At 43.8% G+C, this 22,846-nt stretch overlaps 1 protein-coding gene across 2 annotated transcripts; it reads right to left on the bottom strand.

The window, feature by feature from the left end:
• Positions 1–679: 679 nt before the first annotated feature.
• Positions 680–21,350, bottom strand: cdv3 (carnitine deficiency-associated gene expressed in ventricle 3). Of its 2 annotated transcripts, none has more exons than XM_080202352.1 (5): positions 20,856–21,350; positions 11,063–11,139; positions 9,305–9,441; positions 7,024–7,183; positions 680–2,164 (listed from the first exon to the last, which is right to left on the bottom strand). In XM_080202352.1, the coding sequence occupies exons 1-5, from the start codon at positions 21,204–21,206 to the stop codon at positions 2,161–2,163; spliced, it is 729 nt and encodes a 242-aa protein (XP_080058478.1). In that variant the 5' UTR covers positions 21,207–21,350; the 3' UTR covers positions 680–2,160. The 2 variants fall into 2 exon arrangements, with proteins under 2 accessions (XP_080058478.1, XP_080058469.1); XM_080202343.1 differs by having other exon boundaries at positions 680–2,337.
• Between the last annotated feature and the right edge of the window lie 1,496 nt (positions 21,351–22,846).

Here is a 22,846-nt window from a genome sequence, read left to right on the forward strand (position 1 = left end):
AAGATTATCTATAAAGATGCACATTCCAACCATTATTTTGTAAATTGAGTTTGTGTCTTTATATGCCCTATTTGTGAACAGAACTCCCACTTACCTGACGAGGGAGCAGCGCTCCAAAAGCTAGTGGATTTTGCTACCAAATAAACCTGTTGGAATTTAACCTGGTGTTGAGAGAGTTCTTTTAATACTTCCCAAAGGCTTCCTATTATTCCCAGGAGGACTAAAAATATGGCATGGGGACTGTCTTGGGACAATAATGCAAGTTCTGCAGCTAGACACTTATTTCAATCCCCACATTATCGTGTGAAGTATAACAAAGCATTAGAATTTTAGAACAAGATCTTGTTATCTGATTAATTCACAAGCAACCCAAAATGGAATACAAAAGCACGTTTAAAATTTGCCTCTGCTTTGTTAAAGGAGGATTTGAAGCCAGGTCCTTGGTCTAATTGCCAACTGCTGCCACTAGGTGTATTAATAGTAAGCCATTGCAGCTCATAGCAAAGTCTGATTTTATACTGCATCAGATTAATGTGTCATCCATTCTAACAAAATGCATTTTGAACCAAAAAAACTTGCCATCGCAATCAATGTTTGCAGTAATTAGCAAATTACAGCATGACCCCCAGACACTGAGCAAGTAATAACCAAGCCAACTGTTCTCAAGAAACAAAAAATATTCACGTGTTGCAGCTTTATTGATTTATTTCATGTGTTTTCTCCAGTACAGCCATAATACATGCCCAGGATTCAAACATGTTCAGACAATAGCTGCTGTTCTATTTGTAAAGCACAAAATAGATTCTAAATGTGCATCTTAAAACAACCCAATAATGCCTACTCTGAGTAAAGTGTTGCTGTTAGTTCTTGAACAGAAAATTATTATTGCAAGCCAAAAAGGTGGGAATTTGAAAATGCAACCAGTCAGGGCCTGAGATGCACTTATGTCCAATTTTATAAGTGGTTTTAAAACCAGAACCTTAAGAAAATACTGTACTAAAAGGTCTTCATAAATAGTTGTACAGCTGTTATATTTTTCTTAACTGTAACCTTAAACTTTATTTTCCCCCCCATCCTGAAGCTTAGGTTTCATAATAGTTAATTACATAAATACACAAAAATCGGATGAATTAAATTCAACCTTCAAAGGTTCTCTGACAAGTGTCATCATCAATGTCGCATGTAACAAGTTTTTGATTGTTCAGATGAGATTACCCAAATAATTCTAATAGTAACACTGTCACAACACCCTCTTTTCATTTCCCCAATTCCAGGTCAGTATTATCTGCTGTTTAAACACTTGTTTTCTGCAGTTCTTGACAGGTTGAAGATTTTTTTATTTTGAGGGTTGTGGGGTTTATTGGTGATGTCACTTACAAAAAAAGTCACAGAAAGCTAAAAAGAAATGAGGTGCATCCTAGATTCAGGTTTAGATTAGGTTCTCTTAGCATCAGGGAAATTTGGAGAAGGAAGCTAGAACGGAGCAGCAGATTACAGCTCACTGCTATCAAAATGCACACGCAGGGAGAGTGATTTTATGCAAAGCGTTGCAGTCCAAGCCATCGCATACAGCCTTTTTAGCCTCAGCCTGAAAAGCAGATGATTTAATGGATGCCACACTTCCTTTTATTTTAAAGGTAAGGTCACTTAAAAGTTGTGCAGTCTCTTAAATTCAATTTGCAGACTGATGGACAAATTTCTATTTCTGTTCCCAGGAATTTAGCGGTTTTTAATAGTCTGAAATGTTCAACTACAGTATTGTAATACTCCTTTTCTTTAAAAAATAAACGGTAGCAAACATGAGATGGCAAACGAGGTACAGTCATAATGGTGTCCACAGTTCTCTGTCAAACTGAGGTAGTCAGCTTTGAGAGGCTCAACATTCACATAGGAAGCGGGACTATAAACAAATGGACCACTTAATGGCTGCATTTTTAAAATCTTTATCCAAAAACGTCGCTGCGAGTGTGACAGACACTTCATTCAAACCCTTTATCAGTTCCAGTCCACAGTAGATGACAGCAACTATTGAGCTTCAAGCTTAAAATTCCCATGATGCCTTGCAGATGCCTCATTTGTCCGCAGAAGTCTCTATACCAGATCAATTGAAAATCTTTCTGGCATTGTGGGGTGAAGACAGATGGGTTCCATGTAGATTAGTTACCTGGGATGGAATACAGAGCACCAGTCTGTAAAATAGGCACAAACATTTACTGCTCCCCAAGAACAGCAAACTGGTTGCCAAGTTCTAGCTGAACGGACTGACTTTTAGAACCATCCTCCCTGGCTCTGTTTTTGTATTTCACCATCTCAAAGGTCTTTTCCATTTCTTTATCTCTGGGAAAAAATAATTTTTTTAAGTTCAGCTAGAAAAAAAGTGCTCAAGACACAAAACTAGAGAAAAAAAACGTGACCAATGAAATGTTAAGTTACCTGCTGGAAGGGATTATTATGGCCTTCTTCACTCTCTAATGCAGTTCAACCGCCACATACAAATAAACAGGCTCATGACTCGGAGGGAAATGCATCTGGATACTGTCCCTTGACAAATTTAGCACATCATTCACACCAGATCATATGGTGCTTTCCCATCCAAGTATGAAGGAGGCTCATGTTCTGGGAATGTATTTAGGTTCCAAAGGCAACAGCGAAGACACTAAATGGGGGGAGAGGGGGAATCCAAACTCCCCAAGGGAATGAAGTGGAAGCTTTGTATATGGAGGTTGAATTACATTTAGGGAACTAAAGACCTCATACCCTGTAGCAGGTAATCTAGCATTTCCACTTTCGTTCAACCTCCACAAACAAATTCATGTGTTTCTGTCCCACTCCAATATCAACAGAAGCTGAATGTCCCATTGTTTTGATTTCATGTAGTGTCAAGATGATTGCATCAGTGCTGGCATGAACGAGAGCAATATGTCTGACTCACGTGGTCACACGCCATAAAAAACTCCACTACCTAACTGGCCACATCTCATTCAAACAATGTTTCTGAACAGCAGCCTAAACAGAGTGGCAACAGTCCACAATCAACCAGCAAAATTAAACCAGGCACCATAATTGAGACAAATTAAGTTCACCTCCGGGCATAACCTTCTCCTCTGCTCCACTTTATCACCAAAGAATTCAAAATGGAAAAGCTAGCAGAAAAATTCAACCACTATTCTCCAGTTAATTGTAACCAAACAATATCCAGATTTAAACACTAGGAATTTAAGATCACATAGATCCACAAGTTCCAGTGTTTTAGTTTGTGAATAGCAAGCAAATTTGGGTCAGCAACAGTAATAATTTCCCCAGCAATTTGCACAATTCTAGAATGTACCAGATTCTATCCAGTTATAAAGAAAGAATGGGTGATCACTGTTGCCACATGCAGCCTGAATTAGTTCAAGAATGCAAATTACACAACTCAGAATCACGGAACCCCTACAAAACAGAAGGCAGCCATTCGACCGATCAGGTCTGTACCAACCACAATCCCGCCCAGGCCTTATTCCCGTAACCTTCATTTACCCTGCTAATCAATTTAGCACAGCCAATCAACTCACTAGCACGTCTCTGGACTGTGGGAGAAAACTGGAGCGCTTGGAGGAAACCCACGCAGACACAGAGAACATGCAAAGTCCACACAGACAGTGACCTGAGGCTGCAATTGAACCTGGAGCTTGTAAGACAGCAGTGCTAACCACTATGCTGTCCCAAACTCAAGGGGTTTATTTCCATTCCCTGATATCAGGAAATAAAATTATTTCCACCTGATGGTCCTAACTTTTTCATGCTACAAGCTTCAAGCAAGCGATGGCAGAAAACTTACTCCATCCCATCAAATGGAGGATCGGAGGATGACTGGAGACCAGACTGGTTTTATGCACCCTGTCTGGACAAGATCGGTTTGCCCCTGTATGGGCCAAACAGCACTCAATTCTAATAGATCCAAGAAACCATGTCTCGTTTGGCCAAAAGGAAGTCAATGGGATTACACTCACTCAGACAAGGACAAACAATCCAATAGGATTTTCTCCATTTTAGGAATTAAACTCGATCCAGGTCAGGGAGAAAGATCTCTCATGGCCTTAACATTCTGAAGCATTGCCAGGAGATATCTCCAACTAACACCACCCCAGGAATCTGATGAAAAGTCTGTTTATATGAGTCATTTTAACTGTGAGGTATCAACACCCATGTGGCAACATGGAGAAGGCTAGTGAAAGTTTTTTTTTGCCAAAGGAACTTTTATTCATTCATTCATGGGGGGTAGGCATCATTGGCTGGATCAGCATTTGCTGCCCAAACCCAATTACCCTCCAGAAGGTGGCTTCCTTGAACAGCTGCAATCCTTGTAATTTAGTTAAAAAGGAGTGAGGCGCAGCAATTTCCTGAAGTGTCCCCCAACACTCAAGCTGGCCTCCAAACCACTGTCAGGCCCACAGGAATCTTGCCCATTGGAGACCAGGCAAACTCCCCCCCCCGACCCAGTCAACTCCTTGGGGGGGGGGGGGGGAGCTCAATGAAATCAAGTGCTGTCCAGGCACTTAATTGGCTGTTACTCAGCCTTCCCGCAACTGAGGTCCCTGGCAACAGAAGTCCCACCTGTCAGGAGCTGCTGGGCACAGGTCAGTAGCTCATGCTGCTAGTGCTAGAGGGAGCAGTGGCTGCTGGAGGTACTGCATTCACCTGAACACCCAGGATCACAGACGGACTCCCAGGCCACAGTGAAGTGAAGGCAGTATAGGTGGGATTCCGAAGCAAAGGCAGGAATGTTGACTTATTGTAGCCCTACCTTCGTGCCCAATACTGCATCTCTATCAGGCACAGAGGTTACAATGAACTGCACTAAATCCTGCCTCATGGTTTTGCTCAATCTGAACAGGATGTAGCTGCTAGGATGAGGAGGGAGAGTGCCCATAAACTAGAGTTTACTCTGTCTCAAGGTCATTGCAAGTTTTAGCGTGCCTCCTGATAGTGGAACCATAGCAAAAACAGCTGAAACAGACACACCAAAAGTTATCATCCAAGGATCCGTGCAAAGCACCAACTCCCAGTCATGGATTCAGGCTGCAATGCTGAAGGAACCTTGCTGTCAATGTATAGATCCCCAGACCCGCCTGGAACCAAAACATATTGACCCTGCCCTGGCTCAGATGGATTTCTCAGTTAACAAATCCCCTCTGAAAAACTATGGGATCATCAGCTGCATGTTATCATGAATAGGCACTTGCATAAACCCAATTGTTCAGGTATGATTTAACAAAACATCAAAGACACCAGGGATTCTGTGTTCTAATATCAGGTTGAAAGGAAGAACCCGATTTACTTCCTGCACACAAATTTTCTCCATGGATTTTCCACAGAAGTGTACAAACAAATTCTAACAGCCAGTTTCCCAGGTGCCTCATTTCTTTTAGTTGTGAAGAGCTCTGGGCTTTAGACATCAGGAATTAAAATCCCACACCTCCCTGACCCAGGCAGTTTCTGTACTTTTAGGGCTAAAGGTTACTCTCTCGAGATGAAGAAACCCAGGTGGAATTATAACCTTCTCGGACATTCTCCTTGATCCAAACACCAAAGATCAGGTCCTCATCTTTTCACAAAGAAGTCTCCACTGGCAAACCTGCCAGCACTGGGCAAATGCAGGGGTGTGGATACAAGCTGAAGGCATTCTCTGCAACTCCCCCTGCTCTTGAATTCAGGTGCAAGGCCAGTTCCAGCTCAAAGGGAACCCAGTGCTTCTTTCATAGTTAGCCACCTTGTGACCAATCATGCTCAGAACTGCAACTGCCAGTGTTTGTAGAAGCTCCCTTCCCTTATCCCCGCAAAGCTGCAACAGAGATCTTTCATCAAAATAAAAACCTTGAGCCTAGCACAACTTTGCTTTAAGATTCTGTGGGGCTGCAGGCCATACTTAGGTCCATCAGCTCCAGACTATTTGCAATAGGTTGGGCACCTTCTCCCAAAGTACCCAAACTTTCAGATCCAGGGATACAGCAGCTTTACAGCTGATAACACGCAAAATGCGAGGAATTCCTGACAGACGACACAATCTAACCATAGCAGCTAATTTGTATGTGGAGATTGAACAAATAGGTTGTACAAATGAAGACAAGTCAGATCAACTGAAAAATATAAATATTGAAGTAAACTGCAAAATATGGTGTCTGACACATACAATTTTAATTGGATTTACTATACAGGAACATGTACATCGTTCTTCATTTTCACTTCTTCACTCTCCTCATCTCAATGATTTACCTCAATCTTCATGGGTGGATGCTGCAGCCCTCTGGTACCTCTCCAAAGTTGGCACGTCAAAGATGTACCTAAATAAGTAGCAGCAAGCTATTTGGGTAGGGGCATCGCAGTTTCATTCTGTCCCCTTTTCACCCAATGCTTGTACGCAGACTAACATATTGAACAGTAATGTTATATTGATATTAAATGTCATATTGATTCTCCCTCACCTCCCACCCCTCACTATCCCAGGTCATTGAGGCAGCTTCATGACTCCTACCTCACCAGGACAGGCTAAAGAATGAGAGCAGGAAGCTCCCACTTTGTGTGGGCTTGTCCTGCACCAGGTGGGATAGTTACCCACCGACCTGTCAGTAGTACATTTTGCTTTCAATTCTCACTAAAGTTTGCTTTACATATACTTATTTTTGAAAATACTTTTAATTTCATTTAAACTATACAAATATTTGGCATGTGATTGCCGATGTATTGGAAAAAAGCCCAAGAGAAATCACAGCAGACATCACCTCAGTATGAAATTGAAAGGTACATGGTACTAACTCCTGCAAGAGACAATGGAAGAACAGAAGCCTGATGAACCAGAGTTTACAGAAACTGAAAATGAAGAACTTAATAAGGAAAAATGTTGCATTTTTTTTTCCCACAGAAAGGGGAACAGACTTTTTTTAAAAATTTGTCCCCCCATCCACCTCACCAAAACTGGCAAGTATCGGTGGAAATCAAACAAGTAGCAATTCACTATTAGGAAGTGAACACATCCAGTCTTACTTTCTGGTTTCTACATGTTTTGCAGAAGCTTGTAGGGATGGAAACTGTGCATCATTGTAAATTTCTGGTGGTCCTTGTGACTGTGTTCTTCTCACATTACCCGATCTGGCTGCAGGAGGTCGATAGACACCAGACGGCTTTGATTCAGGGACTTCTGCAACTGGGAGTCACACTCATGTTAGACAAATGTAGGCAAACTTCTGCAACAGTGCAAACCTTTCCACACAAACAAATCAACAATCATCTAAGGCAGCAAACTGATCCAGGCAGGGTTTGACAATAGGTTAAGCGTATCATCTTGTCCTGGGGCTGTGATTAGAAAGCCAGGAACTTTTCCCTGACAGAGCAAAATTGGGGAGGTAATGGCATAGTGGTATATCACTTGAGTTTTAATCCAGAAACTTAGCTAGTGTTCTGGGGACTTGTGTTCGAATCCCACCCCATAGCAGATGGCAGAATTTGATTCTTTTATAAAAAAATCTGAAACCAAGAATTTAATAATGACCATGAAACCATTGTCAATAAATTCCACATGATTCGCTGATGTCCTTCAGGGAAAGGAATCTGCCCTCCTTACCTGATCTGGCCTAAATGTGACTCCAGAGCCACAGCAATATGGTTGACTCTGAACTGCCCTCTGAACAAGGGCAAAGAATGGGCAATAAATGCTGGCCAGCCAGCAACACCCATGTCCCACAAATGAATAAAAAAATCAGGGTGACAACCCCAACAGCAAGACTAAGCCTCAAATTATTTTTCTTATCTTCTTGCTCAGGGAGTGATTAGCAGCACAACTAAAATTGGGAGAATGAAATTCAAGGATGGAAAAGGAATATCTAAGAATATGGGTGGGGGTATTTTCCAGACAAAACATCCAATACCTTTTGTACATTCCTGCTTCACGTGCCCACAAACTATTCCTGATGTTTGAAAATTTGGAACTTTCAGTTCTTTAGATCGTTGGGGCTAGAATTGCCCGCTTTGAGCACATTCCACTGTTTAATGTGTTCCACATGATGACTTTTCAACCTTTGAGCTAGCCATGCCTGGATTAGCATAGTTACAAACATGGTCTCAGTTAAACAGTGCTGCTTTGGCAATTAGCTCACAGTCTGATAGCAGAGTGTAAAAGTCCTTCAAACCTAAAACACTAACTCTTGCTGCCAACCAGCAAAACATCACTTGCGCATTCAGCCTGCACTGCAACTGCACATCATGTGCATAGATTCTCCCACCAAAGTGGTGGCTGCGTGACAGTTTGCTTCCAAGCCAGTTTAACTCCATTGCAGCTTCGACTCCTGAACAATATTTTTCTTTCAATTTATATGGGGAGGCGATGACCTGATGATGTTACTAGGCTATTAATCCAGAAACTCAGTTTATGTTCTGGGAACCTGGGTTTGAATCCCGCCACGGAAGATGGTGGAATTTGAATTCATTAAAGCTAACTGGAATTAAGAACCTACTGATGAACGTGAAAGCATTGCTGATTGTCAGAAAAACCAATCTGGTTCACCAACGTCCTTTAGGGAAGGAAATCTGTCGTCCTTACCTGGTCTGGCCAACATGTGACTCCAGAGCCACAGCAATGTGGTTGACTATTAACTGCCTGCAAGGGCAACTAGGGATGGGCAATTAATGCTAGCCCAGCTGGTGATATCCATGTCCCATGAATGAATAAAAACAAAATATTGGAACAAGTTGGAAAGGCTTGTGCAGGGAGTTCCAACACAGGCCAGCTAGCTCAGTTGATAGGTTTTGGGACTATTAATCCTAGGCTCAGTTTCAAATCGCACATTAGGTGATTAAAAATACTTTATTTTAATCATTGAATTCCACAGAGCCTAGAGTCATAGTTTCCAAGACTAGATCTCATCCAAAATCATTGGTTTGCCATTAAACATTAAAATGATTGCTCCCTGTGTAGTTGTTGTTAAGGACAAAGTTCAGACATCAGCTTGCAAAAGAATGGATAATTCAGTGACAAAAGCAGAGCTGCTTCTCACGTTAAAGGCTTGACGCTAACTGCAAGTTCTCCCTCTAGTGTTGTGGTATAAAAATGCAACATTCAAAAACATGCAGGGGTAATGACTGCCTTTTTAAAATTGATCTAATTTTAACATAGCACGCCAAATGTCACAGTACCTTTTCAGATAATTCTTAATTGCTGCCACAAAGTATTTAATACTATATTATTCTGCAATAATTGTGGGGTTCTTTGCAAATCTCAGTGCATTTCTGAATCTGTTTTCTCTCTGCCCAAAGCAATCTTGACACTTACCCACAACGACAGGAGCTGGTGCTGGCGTTATCTTGTTCCAGGGACCGACTGTCTTGTCGCCTTCTCTATACAAGATATTCTCACCATCTTCACCTTGGTCGTCTTTCTTCTCATCATCTTCCTCCTCTCTCTCATCACTGTCAGGTCAATAACAGCTAGCATTACACAAACTCAATATTCTGTTCAGAAGCTGCAGGCAGCTCGATAGTGGGTTAATGTGTCTAGCGGCACATGTAATGTCATCCGGCAACAACAGGGACAGGCCCCAGATTGAGAGATTATTTCCTGTCTTCGGCTGACACTTGTCTCACACAAATAGCGTGTCATGTTAGCAGAATAAATGTCACGCCTACAAACGAGAGGGCAGTCAGCCTAATGCTGATGGTGGGGAAAGTCTTAGGAACAATGGTCTGAGACAAAATCAAGTGGCATTCAGAGAAGTAGAGCCAATAAATTAAAAGCAGCAGCACAGACTCATTCAAGGCAAATTGTGTTTGACTAACATGGACAATTATGTAAATGGCAGGCAGGAGCTGTTGAGTCCAGTGCATTTGATGCAGTGCACCTGAACTTTCAAAAGGGGTTAGACAAAGTACCCAAGACTCAAGTTTAGAAAAGGGGTTATTGGGGAGGCGGGGGGGGGGGGGGGGGGGGGAAATAGGATTAACTAGTAAACTCCAGACACAATGAAGCCGAACAATACCTCAGTGTACATTATTCTATGATTTGGTTACAATATAAAATGAACTCAACACAAGTTGACACTACCCTTCAAGAATCAAAATTTACATAATACAATATTTCTTAGTAATCAAAAAACCCTGAAACCACTGTGACGTTAATGTACTTTTAAGAATTTTTAAAAAATAATTCTCTGCAGCTATCAGTTTGTTTTTTTCCCCCCATTATAGCACCAGCCAGCTGCTCAAAGTCCATTTATTGCTACTTCAATGGCTTAAATGGGGTTTTGTTTATTTTCACTCTGGGATCTTTTATGACCTTGCATTGTGAGGGGGATGATTGATTGACAAATCAAAGTAAGGTGGTTCCTCCCCAGGAAAAAAAATCTAAGGATCCATGTTCAATTTTAGAAGGGGATGGACATCAGACTGAAAGCAGTGTTTTTCTCTCTTCCCTGGTTTTGGAAATTCTGCTGGTTAGCTAAAAGCAAGGCTTCTCGCCTTCCTGGAGTGGAAAATCTGTTGTTGGCAGTTGGCTTGCCTGGAATCTCTCTCCCTAGTGTTCTGGGAAGCTGTTCTAACTTCAAATTGTTCTGGGTGTATCCGGAGGACTACTAGAAGTTACTGACTGAAGTCAGGGTTTCAATTCTCCAACCAAAGGACAGTTCCAGTATCATCTGAGCATTCGTCTTTGCTGTGTTAAACCTGTGGCAAATGCTTTTGTTAATGGGATTTGTTTCGTTCGAGCGGATTTGAGCCATTAAGTTTTATACAATATGATTGTGTTTTTTGTTTGTAATTGGTAAAAGTTATTGTTAATTTCCTTCTATACATGTTAACTGTATTCTTAAATAAACTTCATTTGATAAAAGCTCCCTTGTGGGTGATTTGAATCAAAATTAAAGTGCGGCATAGCAGTCTTACCCTAGCCAAATTCAAAGTGCAAAACTTATGATCCAGATGGACTTCATAAAACATGGGTTTCTGATCCGAATTACAGTATCATTTTTGGCTATACTTTATGCAGTCATGGTTCATACCTTGTGAAAAGCACTCCTTCAACTATTCTTATGCTCACCTGATTTGTAAGGCATGGATTCTCAAGCCACTGTAATCAACTTCCTTTTGCTCAAATTCCTTCCATTCTTCATCCTCCTATAAATACATACAAGATTAGTAAGCTCAAGATAGGTTTACGCAATTGAATACTTTGATAGGCTAGCCTTCATATAAAGCACACACATATAAAAGCCTCCCCAAAAATAAAAGTAGCCCAGATTTTACAGTTGGATGATGGCAAAACCAGTGTTCCCCATTATTGTGTGTAATGGCAGCAACTTCTGATATTCCCACATATGCTAATATTAAATATAGAATACCAGAAGCCAGTGATTTCCCCACTCATCCAGTCAGCCGTTGACATTGTTGCAACGGGAATTTAAGCAGAAATCGCTGATTTGATGCGGACTTTCACTGTCATTGGTTCTGCTGTAGAAAACTTTGAAAAATTACGTGTTGAATGAGGTTTACAGCATACAAGTCATAATTACTGCTAAACACTCTTGGGCCCTGAAGAACTAATTTTATATTTGTGGAATGTCAAATTTCTCCATTCCATGCTAAAAAATTCCACTGAATACCAAAATGTATTTATGATATCTCCAATTTTACCACAATTGCATTGGTCTTTATTTCACTTTGAAACATTATAAAAGGCAAATGATTAAAATCTGATAACTACTTCCTCATTTGTTGGCTATGAGAAGTCTTCCTTAGAACTGGCTCCTTAGCCTGTTTAATGGTTGGCAGCGATTCACTATAGCTGGGATCAGAATTAAAATAGTTGAGAAAGATGAAATCCATGCCAGAGAGACTGCTAGATCCGTGCGTGCAGCTTTGAGGTGAGTGGCATACGCCATCATTTGGATGCCAAGTGTAAAATCTGGGCCGATGCTTATTAAAATAAAACCAGCAGTGTAGACAACTAAAAGAAAGCCAAAAGAAATGTTTTTGAGTTATAAAGGCTATGCTCTCCTGTTTTGTCTTGTGCTTTGAAGTGTGAAAACATAACATTCAGCAACAAAGTAAAAGTCATAAAACCTACCAAAGCTCATTCTCCTGGAACCCTAAATCCCAGATGGCTAACTAATGTGTTTCTATTACTCAGACAGACTAAGCTTGGTTCAAAGTGTAGATTCACGCCTACCCTTGGATCTAAGCACCTATGGGTCCACGAATCTCTTTGATGCATGTTTTAATGACCTGGACTTGGGTATAAAGAGCATAATTTCAAAGTTAGCAGATGACTCAAAACACGCATGCAGTGAACAGTGAAAATGCAGTGAAGATACCAACAGGTCACAAAGGTGAAATTGGCAAATAGATGGCAAATTAAGTTTAATGCACAATGTGTGAAGTGATGCATTGTAGTATGAAAAATACAAAAGCAGTATGAAAGGATAAAATTTTAAACAGGAGTGCAGCAGACAGACCTGGTGGTTTGCATACACAATTTTTTGAAGATGGTAGACAAGTTGATGGGGCTGCTGAAAACCTTGTGGATTCTAGGTTTTACAAAGAGACATTCTGTTATGTTTAACCTTAATAAATCACCAGACATTATCCTTCACAATGTGCATCAAAACTTTGGAGCAAGTGCAGAGATATACTAGAGTGATACTTGGATTGAGGGATGAGTTACATGGAGAGACTAGACAAGTTAGGAATATTTTCTAGTGCGGAAATGAGTGTGACTGGATTTAGAGTTGCTGAAAATTAAGGGTTTGATAAGTAGGGAGAAACTTAACCAGGAAGTACAGATTTAAAATAGTGACTGAAAGAATCAGAGGGGTGATGAGAATTCATTTTAATAAACATAACTAGTTGTTGCCATCAGCAAGGTGGCATGATCTGGAATGCACCCAGATTCATATACAAACATTGGAAAAACTCAGAGTAATGGGGAAGTGAGAAACTAACTGGATACAATGATCTCCTTCTGTGCAGTATGATTCTATGATGACACTTGAGTGACTTTGGGTAAAGTATGTGCTGTTTATTCTACCCATGAAGATGATCTGTGAATGATATAACCCAAGGCAATTCACCAAAGATCCTTAGAGAACACCTTCCAAAATCCATGACCACTTCTACCTAGAAGGACAAGGGCAGCAGATACACGGGAACACCACCATATACAAGTTCCCCTCCAAACCACTCACCATCCTAATTTGGAATTATATCACTGTTCCTTCACAGTCACTGGGTCAAAATCCTGGAATTCCTCCCTAACAGCATTATACACCAACCCACAGCATGTGGACTGCAGCGATTCAAGGCAGCAGCTCACCACCACCTTCTCAAGGGCAACTAGAGATGGGCAATAAATGCCAACCAGCAACAATGTCCCACGAATGAATAAAAATGTTAAATTTATATTTACCATTACACAATACAAGCCAATACCTCCTAAACCAAATGCCTTCTATTTGAGGCTCAGGTGAACGTGTAGCGAATGCCCATCAGCTATGTACAATTAACAACATGATGACGAAGAAAACGGAAATTTGTGTTAACTATTTTCAAGAGCTAATAAAAACAGAAAGTGCTACAATACTTGGTGGTGGTGGTGGTGGGGCGGAGGTGCGGTGGAGAGGACAGAGATCAGTAACATTAAGGTTGATGGTCCCCATTCTCAACAGAATGCTCAGAATTACTTCCATTCATTTTCACATCTACACCATGTACAGCATTTTGTACATTCCAGAGCTAAGGCAGCAAGTAGTATGTTGGTCTGCATAGCAACGGGATTTGAGTAGAGGAATAGGGATGTTTTACTGCAATTGTACAGGGGCATTGGTGAGGCCACACTTGGAATATTGCACATGCAGTTTTGGTGTCCTGATCTGAGGAAGGATGCACTTGCTATCGAGGGAGTGCAACAAAGGATTACGAGACTCATTCCTGGGATAAGGAGAGATTAAGTCAGTTAAGATTACATTCACTGGAGTTTAGAAGAGTGAGAGAGAAGATCCCATAGAAACTTTAAAAATCCTAACAAGATTGAACAGGGTATATTCAGAAAGAATGTTCCCAATGGTGGGGGGAATCCAGAACTAAAGGTCATAGTCGAGGATAAGAGGTAAACCTTTTAGGAGAGGTGAAGATAATTTTTTTCAGCCAGAGTGGGGATCTGTGGAATTTACTACCACAGAAAGTAGTTGAGATCAAAACATTCAGATTTCAAGGAAGAATTAGAATAGCTCTTGGTACTAAAGGGTGGAATCAGGGAATTAAATCTGATGATCAGTCATGATCATAACAAATACCAGAACAGGCTTGAAGGACCGAATGCCCTTTACCTGTTTCTGTTATCTATGAAGGAATCTATGTAGGTGTATGCATTCAAGGAACACAAAGTTATCATGCAGGCACAGCAAGTAATTTATTGCAATGGCATTTGAATACAAGAACGAAGTAGTCTAGCTCCAATCGCACAGGCCTTTTGTGGGACCCCATTTGGAATACTGTCAGTTTCAGTCTCCATATTGAAGGATATACCTTCACTGAAGGCAGCACTGGTGTGATTACTAAACACCAGCCATCAATGCTGCTCCTATTGACCGTAGCTTTGCTAAAGCATCTAGGGTATACAATCAAGTGTTACCTGTACGAGGGTAGTTTGTCATCTCTCCACAGACATTCAGTATCACATTCAAGTCTGGACGAAGGGAACACGAAGGTCTGAAGTCAACAGTTCTGATAGGGCTCAATGCAGAATACTAGTGAACAGATTATTGGAGAGTATGCTACCGATGCCACTGCCAGAACATGTGGATTTTGCTGCATCAAGTGCGTCCAATCATTTTTAAAATCTCTAAATGAAGGACCCCAGGTTAGCAGGATATACACAGCAGTGATAACTAGAAAACTGTTGACTGTGATTGTCAACTCATCCCACGTGTTGAGTTAACCTTGGTTGAAGATTTGGTTCCTCCTGTCCACATGGGCAAATTTGTTCACCACCATTGGCTGCAAATTCTCTCAGTCTGTGGTCCATCCCATTCCTGTTCATGTCACCTTATAAGCATAAGATTAACTACTCAGTTATCACATTGCAGTTGTTTGTGTAAGGTGGCTGCCATTTTACTTACATACCACTATCACACTATGCTACATCAACATGATTTCTTTGCAAGGAGTCTATCCGTTCCTGCAGTTTCTCAGTTGCACGTTTGGATGACATCTTCCATTGTGTTTCTGCTGTCTTCATTTTCCTCAACAATGGATTCCAGTGAGGCAGGGCCCTCAACTTTGTGTCAGTCTCACTTCCCTATTCTTGCTCTTGTCCCTACCCTCAAGGACAATCCAGATCTGTCTTCATCCATTAATTACCCCAACAGCCTCCACATTTCAACGACTCCCCCAAACATGCCAAGCATTGTGAAAGGGTAATTCCTTCCAGCACACCTTGGCCCATTCTATAATCATCCCTGCCAAATCCATACTGTTCCTGTACAAGAGCCGAGAACCCTCTCCCCCCCCCCCTTCTTACTGTTCCAAATACGATCCAGATGACAACTTACACTTGTTTGAATTTAGTATATTAAAATCAGGGTTCACAATGTGGTCTACTCAACAATGGAGGGGTCAGATATAATTGCAAAAAAACCTCTTGTTCACGCATTTTGAATCTCCACTCACTCTGATCTCTGCTTTTAATCTCTGCCATTAATCTCCTATCGTTTTCTAATAAGCTTAACATAAGCTCAAGAAGCACCAGCACCTCATCCTTCCAGACTAGAACATTCTATTCAACAATTTCAGATAACAACTGCTTCCATTTTAGCAAACGGCAGCTGCTGTTGTCATTTCAGTTTCTCAAGACTCATCTTCCATTTGGAAGAAACAGTGAACTGAAACATTAACCATTTCTCTCCCCACAGATGCTGCCAGGCTAGCCGAGTATCGCTAGAATTTTCTCTTTTCTCATCTTTTGGTTCTTTTCTGGTACCATTTGCTTTTATTAGTTAATCACTCCTACCTTCCACCCTACCCCAGATCCTCCATTTCGCTCTTCATCCACCTCTACTTGTCTCTGTACGTGCTCTGTCACAGCCTTTTCCAATAATGGCCAGAACTTACAAATAGGAGTAGCCATATGGTCCCTCAAAGCTGTCTCACCATTCTGAGAGATCATGGCTGATGTCAGACCTCAATTCCACTTTACCTCTCAATTGCGAAATCCAATTATCTCAAGAATCCCTCAGAAGCCTCTGGTTTAAAGTTTATTAATCAGAGATGTCTTGTACAAAAAACAGAGGAGTGAGGTTTATTTAATTAGTGTCACAAGTAGGCTTACATTAACACTGCAATGAAGTTCCTGTGAAAATCCCCCAGTCGCCACACTCCAGCACCTGTTCAGGTACACTGAGGGAGAATTTGGCTTGGCCAATGCACCTAACCAGCACATCTTTTCATCTGTGGGAACACCTGGAGGAAACCCACGCAGACACAGGAAGAACATGCAGACTCTGCACATTCAGTGACCCAAGCCGAGAATAAAATCCAGGTCCCTGGCTCTATGAGGCAACAGTGCTAATTACTGCACCACCCCCGTACTCCACCTGGGGTGCAGAATTTAAAAGATCTAGAACACTGAATAAAAAAATTGCTCAACTCAGTCGCAATCCATCATTCCAACAAACACTAACACTACACCGCCTGGCCAGCAGAACATCTGCAATATTTTGTTTCTTTTGTTTTTCCTATGTCATGTCCATTGTGATACTAGGCACAGGATAAATGCAAGCCTCTGTTTTAAGTTACACCTTAGCAAAACTGGAACCTATGGAAGTCGGGGAGGGGGAAACCCTTTTCAGATTAGAGTCGCACCAGACGCAAAGGAAGAACATCATGGTTTTGAGGTTAATCATCTCAGTCGGAAGACTGAAGTGCAAGGGTTCTGCAGGGTAGTGTCCTAGACATTTTCAGCTGCTTCATCAATTACCTTCTTTTCATCGTAAGGTCAGAAGTGGGGACATTGGTCGATGACTGCACAACGTTCTGCACCACGTGTGACTCCTCAGATACTGAAGCAATATCCAGGCTTGGCCATCTCCAACAAGAAAAATCAAACGATCATCCCCTGACATTCAAAAAGTCTGTGTGGAGTTTGCACATTCCCCTTCTGTCTGCGTGGATTTCCTCTCGGTGGATTCGTGTACTCCCACAGTCCAAAGATGTGCAGGTTAGGTTGACTGGCCATACTAGATTGACCCTAGTGTCGTTAGGGGATTAATAGGGTAAACATGTGGGGTTACAGGAATAGGCCTGGCTGGGAATATTGTTGGTGCAGGCTCGATGGGCCAAATGGCCTCCTTCTGTACTGTCGGGATTCTACGATGGAACTGCCATTGCTGAATCTCCCACTGTCATTCTGGAGTTACCACTGACCAGAAACCAAACTGGGCTAGCCATATAAATACCATGCCTTCAAGAGCAGGTCAAAGGCTCAGAATCTAACAGCAAGTAATTCATTTTTTGGCTCCCCAAAGCCTGTCCATTGTCTAAAAGGCACAAGTCAGGGGTGTGATCATACAGCATGAAGATATATATCACAAAAAGAGGTCCTTTGGCCAATCATGTCTGCACCTGTCAAAGACAAACCACCCAATTATTCAAATTTCATTTTGGTCCACAGCCCCATATGCCTTGACATTGCAAGTGCACATCTAAATAACACCACATCCTGCACTCTCTCCATTCTCTATGCACACTATGCTTTGTTTGTATAGTGCATAAGAAGCAATACTTTTCACTGTATATTAATGCGTGACAACAACAAATAAAATACTTAAATATTATGATGGTTTCTGCCTCTGCCAGCCTTTCAGGCAGAGTGTTCGAGATTCCCAACACACTGCGTGAAAAAGATTTTCCTCGTCTCTTCGAAACCTCCTGTGCCCTACCTCCAGCAAGGGGGAAGTTTCTCTGTCTACTATGACCCTTAATTTTATACATCTCCATCATGTCCTTGATCAGCCCCCTCTGTTCTAAGGTAACCAACCCCAGCCTATCCAATCTCTCTTCATAACTAACTCTCCAGCCCAGGCAACATCTGGGTAAATCTCCCTGCACCCTTTCCTGTGCTATCACATCCTTTCTATAATGTGGATTCCAGAACTGTACACAATACTAAGTTGGATCAAAACTCTGCAATTCCTTCCTCAATGGCATTGTGGGTTAACCCACAGCACATGTACAGCGGCTCACCACCACCTTCTAAGGCAACTAAGAATGGGCAATTAATACTGGCCAGCCAGCAACAACCAAGTCCCATGAAAGAATAAATATAAAAGCGGTGGCCTAACTAATGTTTTACATAGTTCCAGCATGACACCTGTTCTTAAACTCTATGCCTCGGTTAATAAACACAAGTAAACCACGTGTCTTAATCATTTTATCCACCCGTCCTGTTTGCTTAAGGGACCAGTGTACATGCAGGTGCTTCTCAGGGTCCCATTATTCATCATGCATTCCCATGCCTTGTTTGACCTGCCCAAGAGCATCACCTCACTTATTAGGATTGAATTCCATTTGCCATTGATCAGCACAGCTATAGAAATCAATCCCAGTGCACAGTGCTACATCCTCCTTTGTTTCTGCACCTTCTATTCATCATTTATTCTAATTAATTTTCTTTACCAAAAACACTCCAACTACCTGTCCTAGTTCCCCCATGTTGACACTATAATTAAGAACACTTCTACTTCCTCAGAAGACTAAGGAAATTTGGCATGTCAGCTATGACTCTCACCAACTTTTACAAATGCACCATAGAAAGCATTCTTTCTGGTTGTATCACAGCTTGGTATGGCTCCTGCTCTGCCCAAGACCGCAAAAAAAACTACAAAAAGTTGGGAACGCAGCCCAATCCATCGACTCTGCCTACACTTCCCGCTGTCTCAGCAAAGCAACCAGTATAATTAAGAACCCCACGTGCCCCAAACATTCTCTCTTGCACCTTCTTCCTTCAGGAAAAAGATACAAAAGTCTGAGGTCACGTACCAACCAACTTAAGAATAGCTTCTTCCCTGCTGCTGTCAGACTTTTGAATGGACTTAACTTACATTAAGTTGATCTTTCTCTACACTCCAGCTATGACTGTAACACTACATTCTGCACTCTCATTTCCTTATCTATGAACGGTATGCTTTGTCTGTATAGTGCTTTTCACTATATGTTAATACATGTGAGAATAATAAATCAACTCAAAATAAAAAGTGAGAATGAGGAGGGAAAATTTACCTAAATAAACAAGATCATAGGCCTAACAGTGCAGCTCAGTGGCTCAATGCAACAAATTGTACTCTAGCATTTATATCAGACTTTTAACATGATCAAAGATCCAAGCTGACAAAAGCTTTATCAGCTCAAATTGACAGCAAGTTACCAAGATAGCAGGACAGGTGACCAGAGACAGATCATTTCTAGGCTAAGACAGTTAAAGCGTGGCTGCTAAAGATGAGAGAATAAACATGGAGATGTCCAGGAGGCCAGAATTAGAACAAAAACGTAGATGCAAGACCCACATCTTCAACCCATCAGCCAAGGTCTCGCCTGTTCCCCCATCGACCCACGTAATCATCGCAAGTGAACTTTCCACTTCTACACCCTCAGCCCAGGGCATCTCCCTCTTAACCTTTACATCAAGTGCCATGTGACCCCACCCATCTTTTCAGGACTGGTGGCTCTTGCTCTGCTGACCCAACCAAACTACCAGACCAAGAGGCCTTTTCCCCCAACCCTATCAGAGAAAAGCAACCCCATTCCCAATCCATTTTGCTCCAAGGGGCTCCTTCCTTAATTTTTCCCCACCCTCACAAATCAGGGGTCCTCGCCCAATACCCATCAACACCGGAAGTCTTTCAAATCACTCCCTATGTCTTAAATCAGGGATCTCCTAATTCTACTCTGGATCAGTTCTATTACCCCTGTCAGCAGAACAGCAATTCTAGCAATTAGATCAAGGAATGTGTCACAAATCTTCACTCCCTAAACCAAAGGATTGCTCTCCACCGTACTTTCCACAGAGCTAGGAAAGCACGCCCACCCCACTCTTCCCCTGGATCAACCCAGCACCTGGGACCAATCTCCATCCCCCCCACCCCAAAAATTTCATCATCGGAACTCCAAATCTCCTGCTCAGAAACCAGGTAACCTACACTAATTTTCATCCCCCCCCCCCACCCACCAAATCACCCTTCCCTAAACCAAGGGATTAATTACTCCCCACCCTGCTATACAAAACGTCTGGGAAGCAATTCCCACACCTGGACCAACCCATCCCAGGGAACCAATCCTCCACCCCAAACTTTTCATCACTAAAACTCTAGGTTCCCTGATTTCTGATTTACAGTTACAGTAATGAAAAATTTGGGACAAAGGATTGGCTCCCTGGGATGAAAATTAAGAGTAGGTCCCCCGATTTCTGATTTACTCATGCCATCCCAGTTTAAGGCCCCACTAATAAATCTCCACACCCTAAAGCAGGGAATCAAACCTTAAAGCAGGAACTTCAACCCTGAACCAAGGGATTAATTGCTCCCCAGCCTACTATTCAAAAGGCCAGGGAAGCAACACCCACCGCACCCTTCACCTAGACCAGCCCCTCCCTATCCCTGGGCTGGCGTCCTAGCCCCCCCAGTCCCCATCTCTGGAGGAGCGGACTCCCCTCCCAAACTCCAAGCCGGGCTCCCATTCACTCCTGATGAGCCTCCCTTCCCCTGTGCCCTTGGTGCGGGTCAGTGCGGCCTACACACACCACCCCCACCCCCTCCCCTCCCCCCCCCCTCCCCTCATCCTCTTACCCTGACTCGCTCCTGCTGGGGATCCTGACACTCGCTCTTGGCCAGCCGCTCCTTGTCCTTCTTCACTTTCTTGGCCGCTGCAGGGGCCGTTACCGGCGCCCCCACCTCGGTGGGAACCGCCGCCGTTACCGGTGTGGGGGAGTCGTCGGCGGCGGCAGTGGCGGCGGGCGGGGGTGGGTCCGGTGCCGGGGCTGGAGCCGAGGCCGGGGCCTCAGGCGACACCGCGGCTTTGGCCGGGCCGGCGGGAGGCGCCGCCGCCGCCGCCTTGGCCACTTTGGTTTTGTCCTTCTTCTTCTTCTTGTCTCTCTTGGCGAAGAAATCGTCGAGGCTCTTGTCGTCCTGCTCGGCCATGCTGGGCTGGGTGGAGAGCCGCGGTGAGGAGGTGCGGGGGAAGGGAAGCTGTTGCCGGCGCCGCCGCGGTGTCTATGGCGATGCGGCCGCAGGCCCAGGCGCCTCACACATGCCGACTCGGAGCAACCCAACCTGCTGAGCGGAACCGGAAACACGGCCTGGGTCGTGACTGGCAGCTGTCACGACCAATCAGCGGCGCCCGTTCCTTCGCGTGACCCCCCCGCGCGTGCCGGGCGGAAGGGGCGGGGCCTCACTCCCACCCAGCAGGTTTGGCTGAGCCGGCAGCGAGAGAGGGTGAGGCGGAGTGGGGGCGGGGGGGAAGACACAGGCGGCAATGGGTTAGAGCGCAGTAAGAAGTCTCACAACACCAGGTTAAAGTCCCACAGGTTTATTTGGTAGCAAACGCCACTAGCTTTCGGGGCTTTGCCCCGTCTTCAGGAAAGATCACCCAACCCCCTCCCTTCCACCCCCTGATCACCCTTCCACAGTGGGGCGGCGGTGGGTGGATTTGGGAAGGTGGAAAGTTGGAGCAGGGTGGCAGTTATGGAGGGGGAAAGAAGTGGGTGGATGGAGAGGTTGGTGAGGGGATTTGGGATGGGGGGGACATCAGGAGATGGGAGGAATTGGATGGGGGGGTTGTTGGGAGGAATCGGATGAGGGGGGTTGTTGGGAGGATTTGGTTGGGGGGGTTGGGAGGAATCGGATGGGGGGGTTGGGAGGAATCGGATGGGGGGGTTGGGAGGAATCGGATGGGGGGGTTGGGAGGAATCGGATGGGGGGTTGTTGGGAGGATTCGGATGAGGGGGTTGGGAGGAATCGGATGAGGGGGTTGTTGGGAGGAATCGGATGGGGGGGTTGTTGGGAGGAGTGGGATGGGGGGTTGGGAGGAATCGGATGGGGGGGTTGTTGGGAGGAATCGGATGGGGGGGTTGTTGGGAGGAATCGGATGGGGGGGTTGTTGGGAGGAATCGGATGGGGGGGTTGTTGGGAGGAATCGGATGGGGGGGTTGTTGGGAGGAATCGGATGGGGGGGTTGTTGGGAGGAATCGGATGGGGGGGTTGTTGGGAGGAATCGGATGGGGGGGTTGTTGGGAGGAATCGGATGGGGGGGTTGTTGGGAGGAATCGGATGGGGGGGTTGTTGGGAGGAATCGGATGGGGGGGTTGTTGGGAGGAATCGGATGGGGGGGTTGTTGGGAGGAATCGGATGGGGGGGTTGTTGGGAGGAATCGGATGAGGGGGTTGTTGGGAGGAATCGGATGAGGGGGTTGGGAGGAATCGGATGAGGGGGTTGGGAGGATTTGGATGGGGGGGTGTTGGAAGGGGAGATTTCAAGTAAAGGGAAAAACTGGGTTGGAGGTTTTGGAGAGAGATGTAATTGAGTGAGAGGTAGGGAGGGGATGGGGAAAGAGCAGTTGGGTGAGAGGAGGAAATTGGGGAGGGAAGAGAAGGAAATGGCATTGAATCATATAGTGCAGAAGAGGCCCTTGAGCCCCACTGAGTCTGCACTGACACGGGAGAAACATCTGACCTCTCCCCTAATCCCATTTATCAGCACTTGGCCCGTAGCCTTGAGGAGAAAAGTATGTGGGGAAGGAGGCTTTCGGCTAATTATTCTTCCATGTAATTTTGGAACAAGAT

Source organism: Carcharhinus amblyrhynchos, chromosome 2 (genome assembly GCF_965287045.1).
Source record: "Carcharhinus amblyrhynchos chromosome 2, sCarAmb.v2.hapA, whole genome shotgun sequence".
NCBI lineage: Eukaryota > Metazoa > Chordata > Chondrichthyes > Carcharhiniformes > Carcharhinidae > Carcharhinus > Carcharhinus amblyrhynchos.

Excerpts from the sequence above, each read along its gene's own strand:
- cdv3 (XM_080202343.1), bottom strand. The coding sequence starts at position 21,206 with ATGGCCGAGCAGGACGACAAGAGCCTCGACGATTTCTTCGCCAAGAGA. Across the intron at positions 7,184-9,304 it reads ACCAGCTCCTGTCGTTGTGG|TTGCAGAAGTCCCTGAATCA; the intron begins GTAAGTGTCAAG and ends TGTGACTCCCAG. Across the intron at positions 2,338-7,023 it reads AAACATGTAGAAACCAGAAA|AGATAAAGAAATGGAAAAGA; the intron begins GTAAGACTGGAT and ends ATTTTTTCCCAG.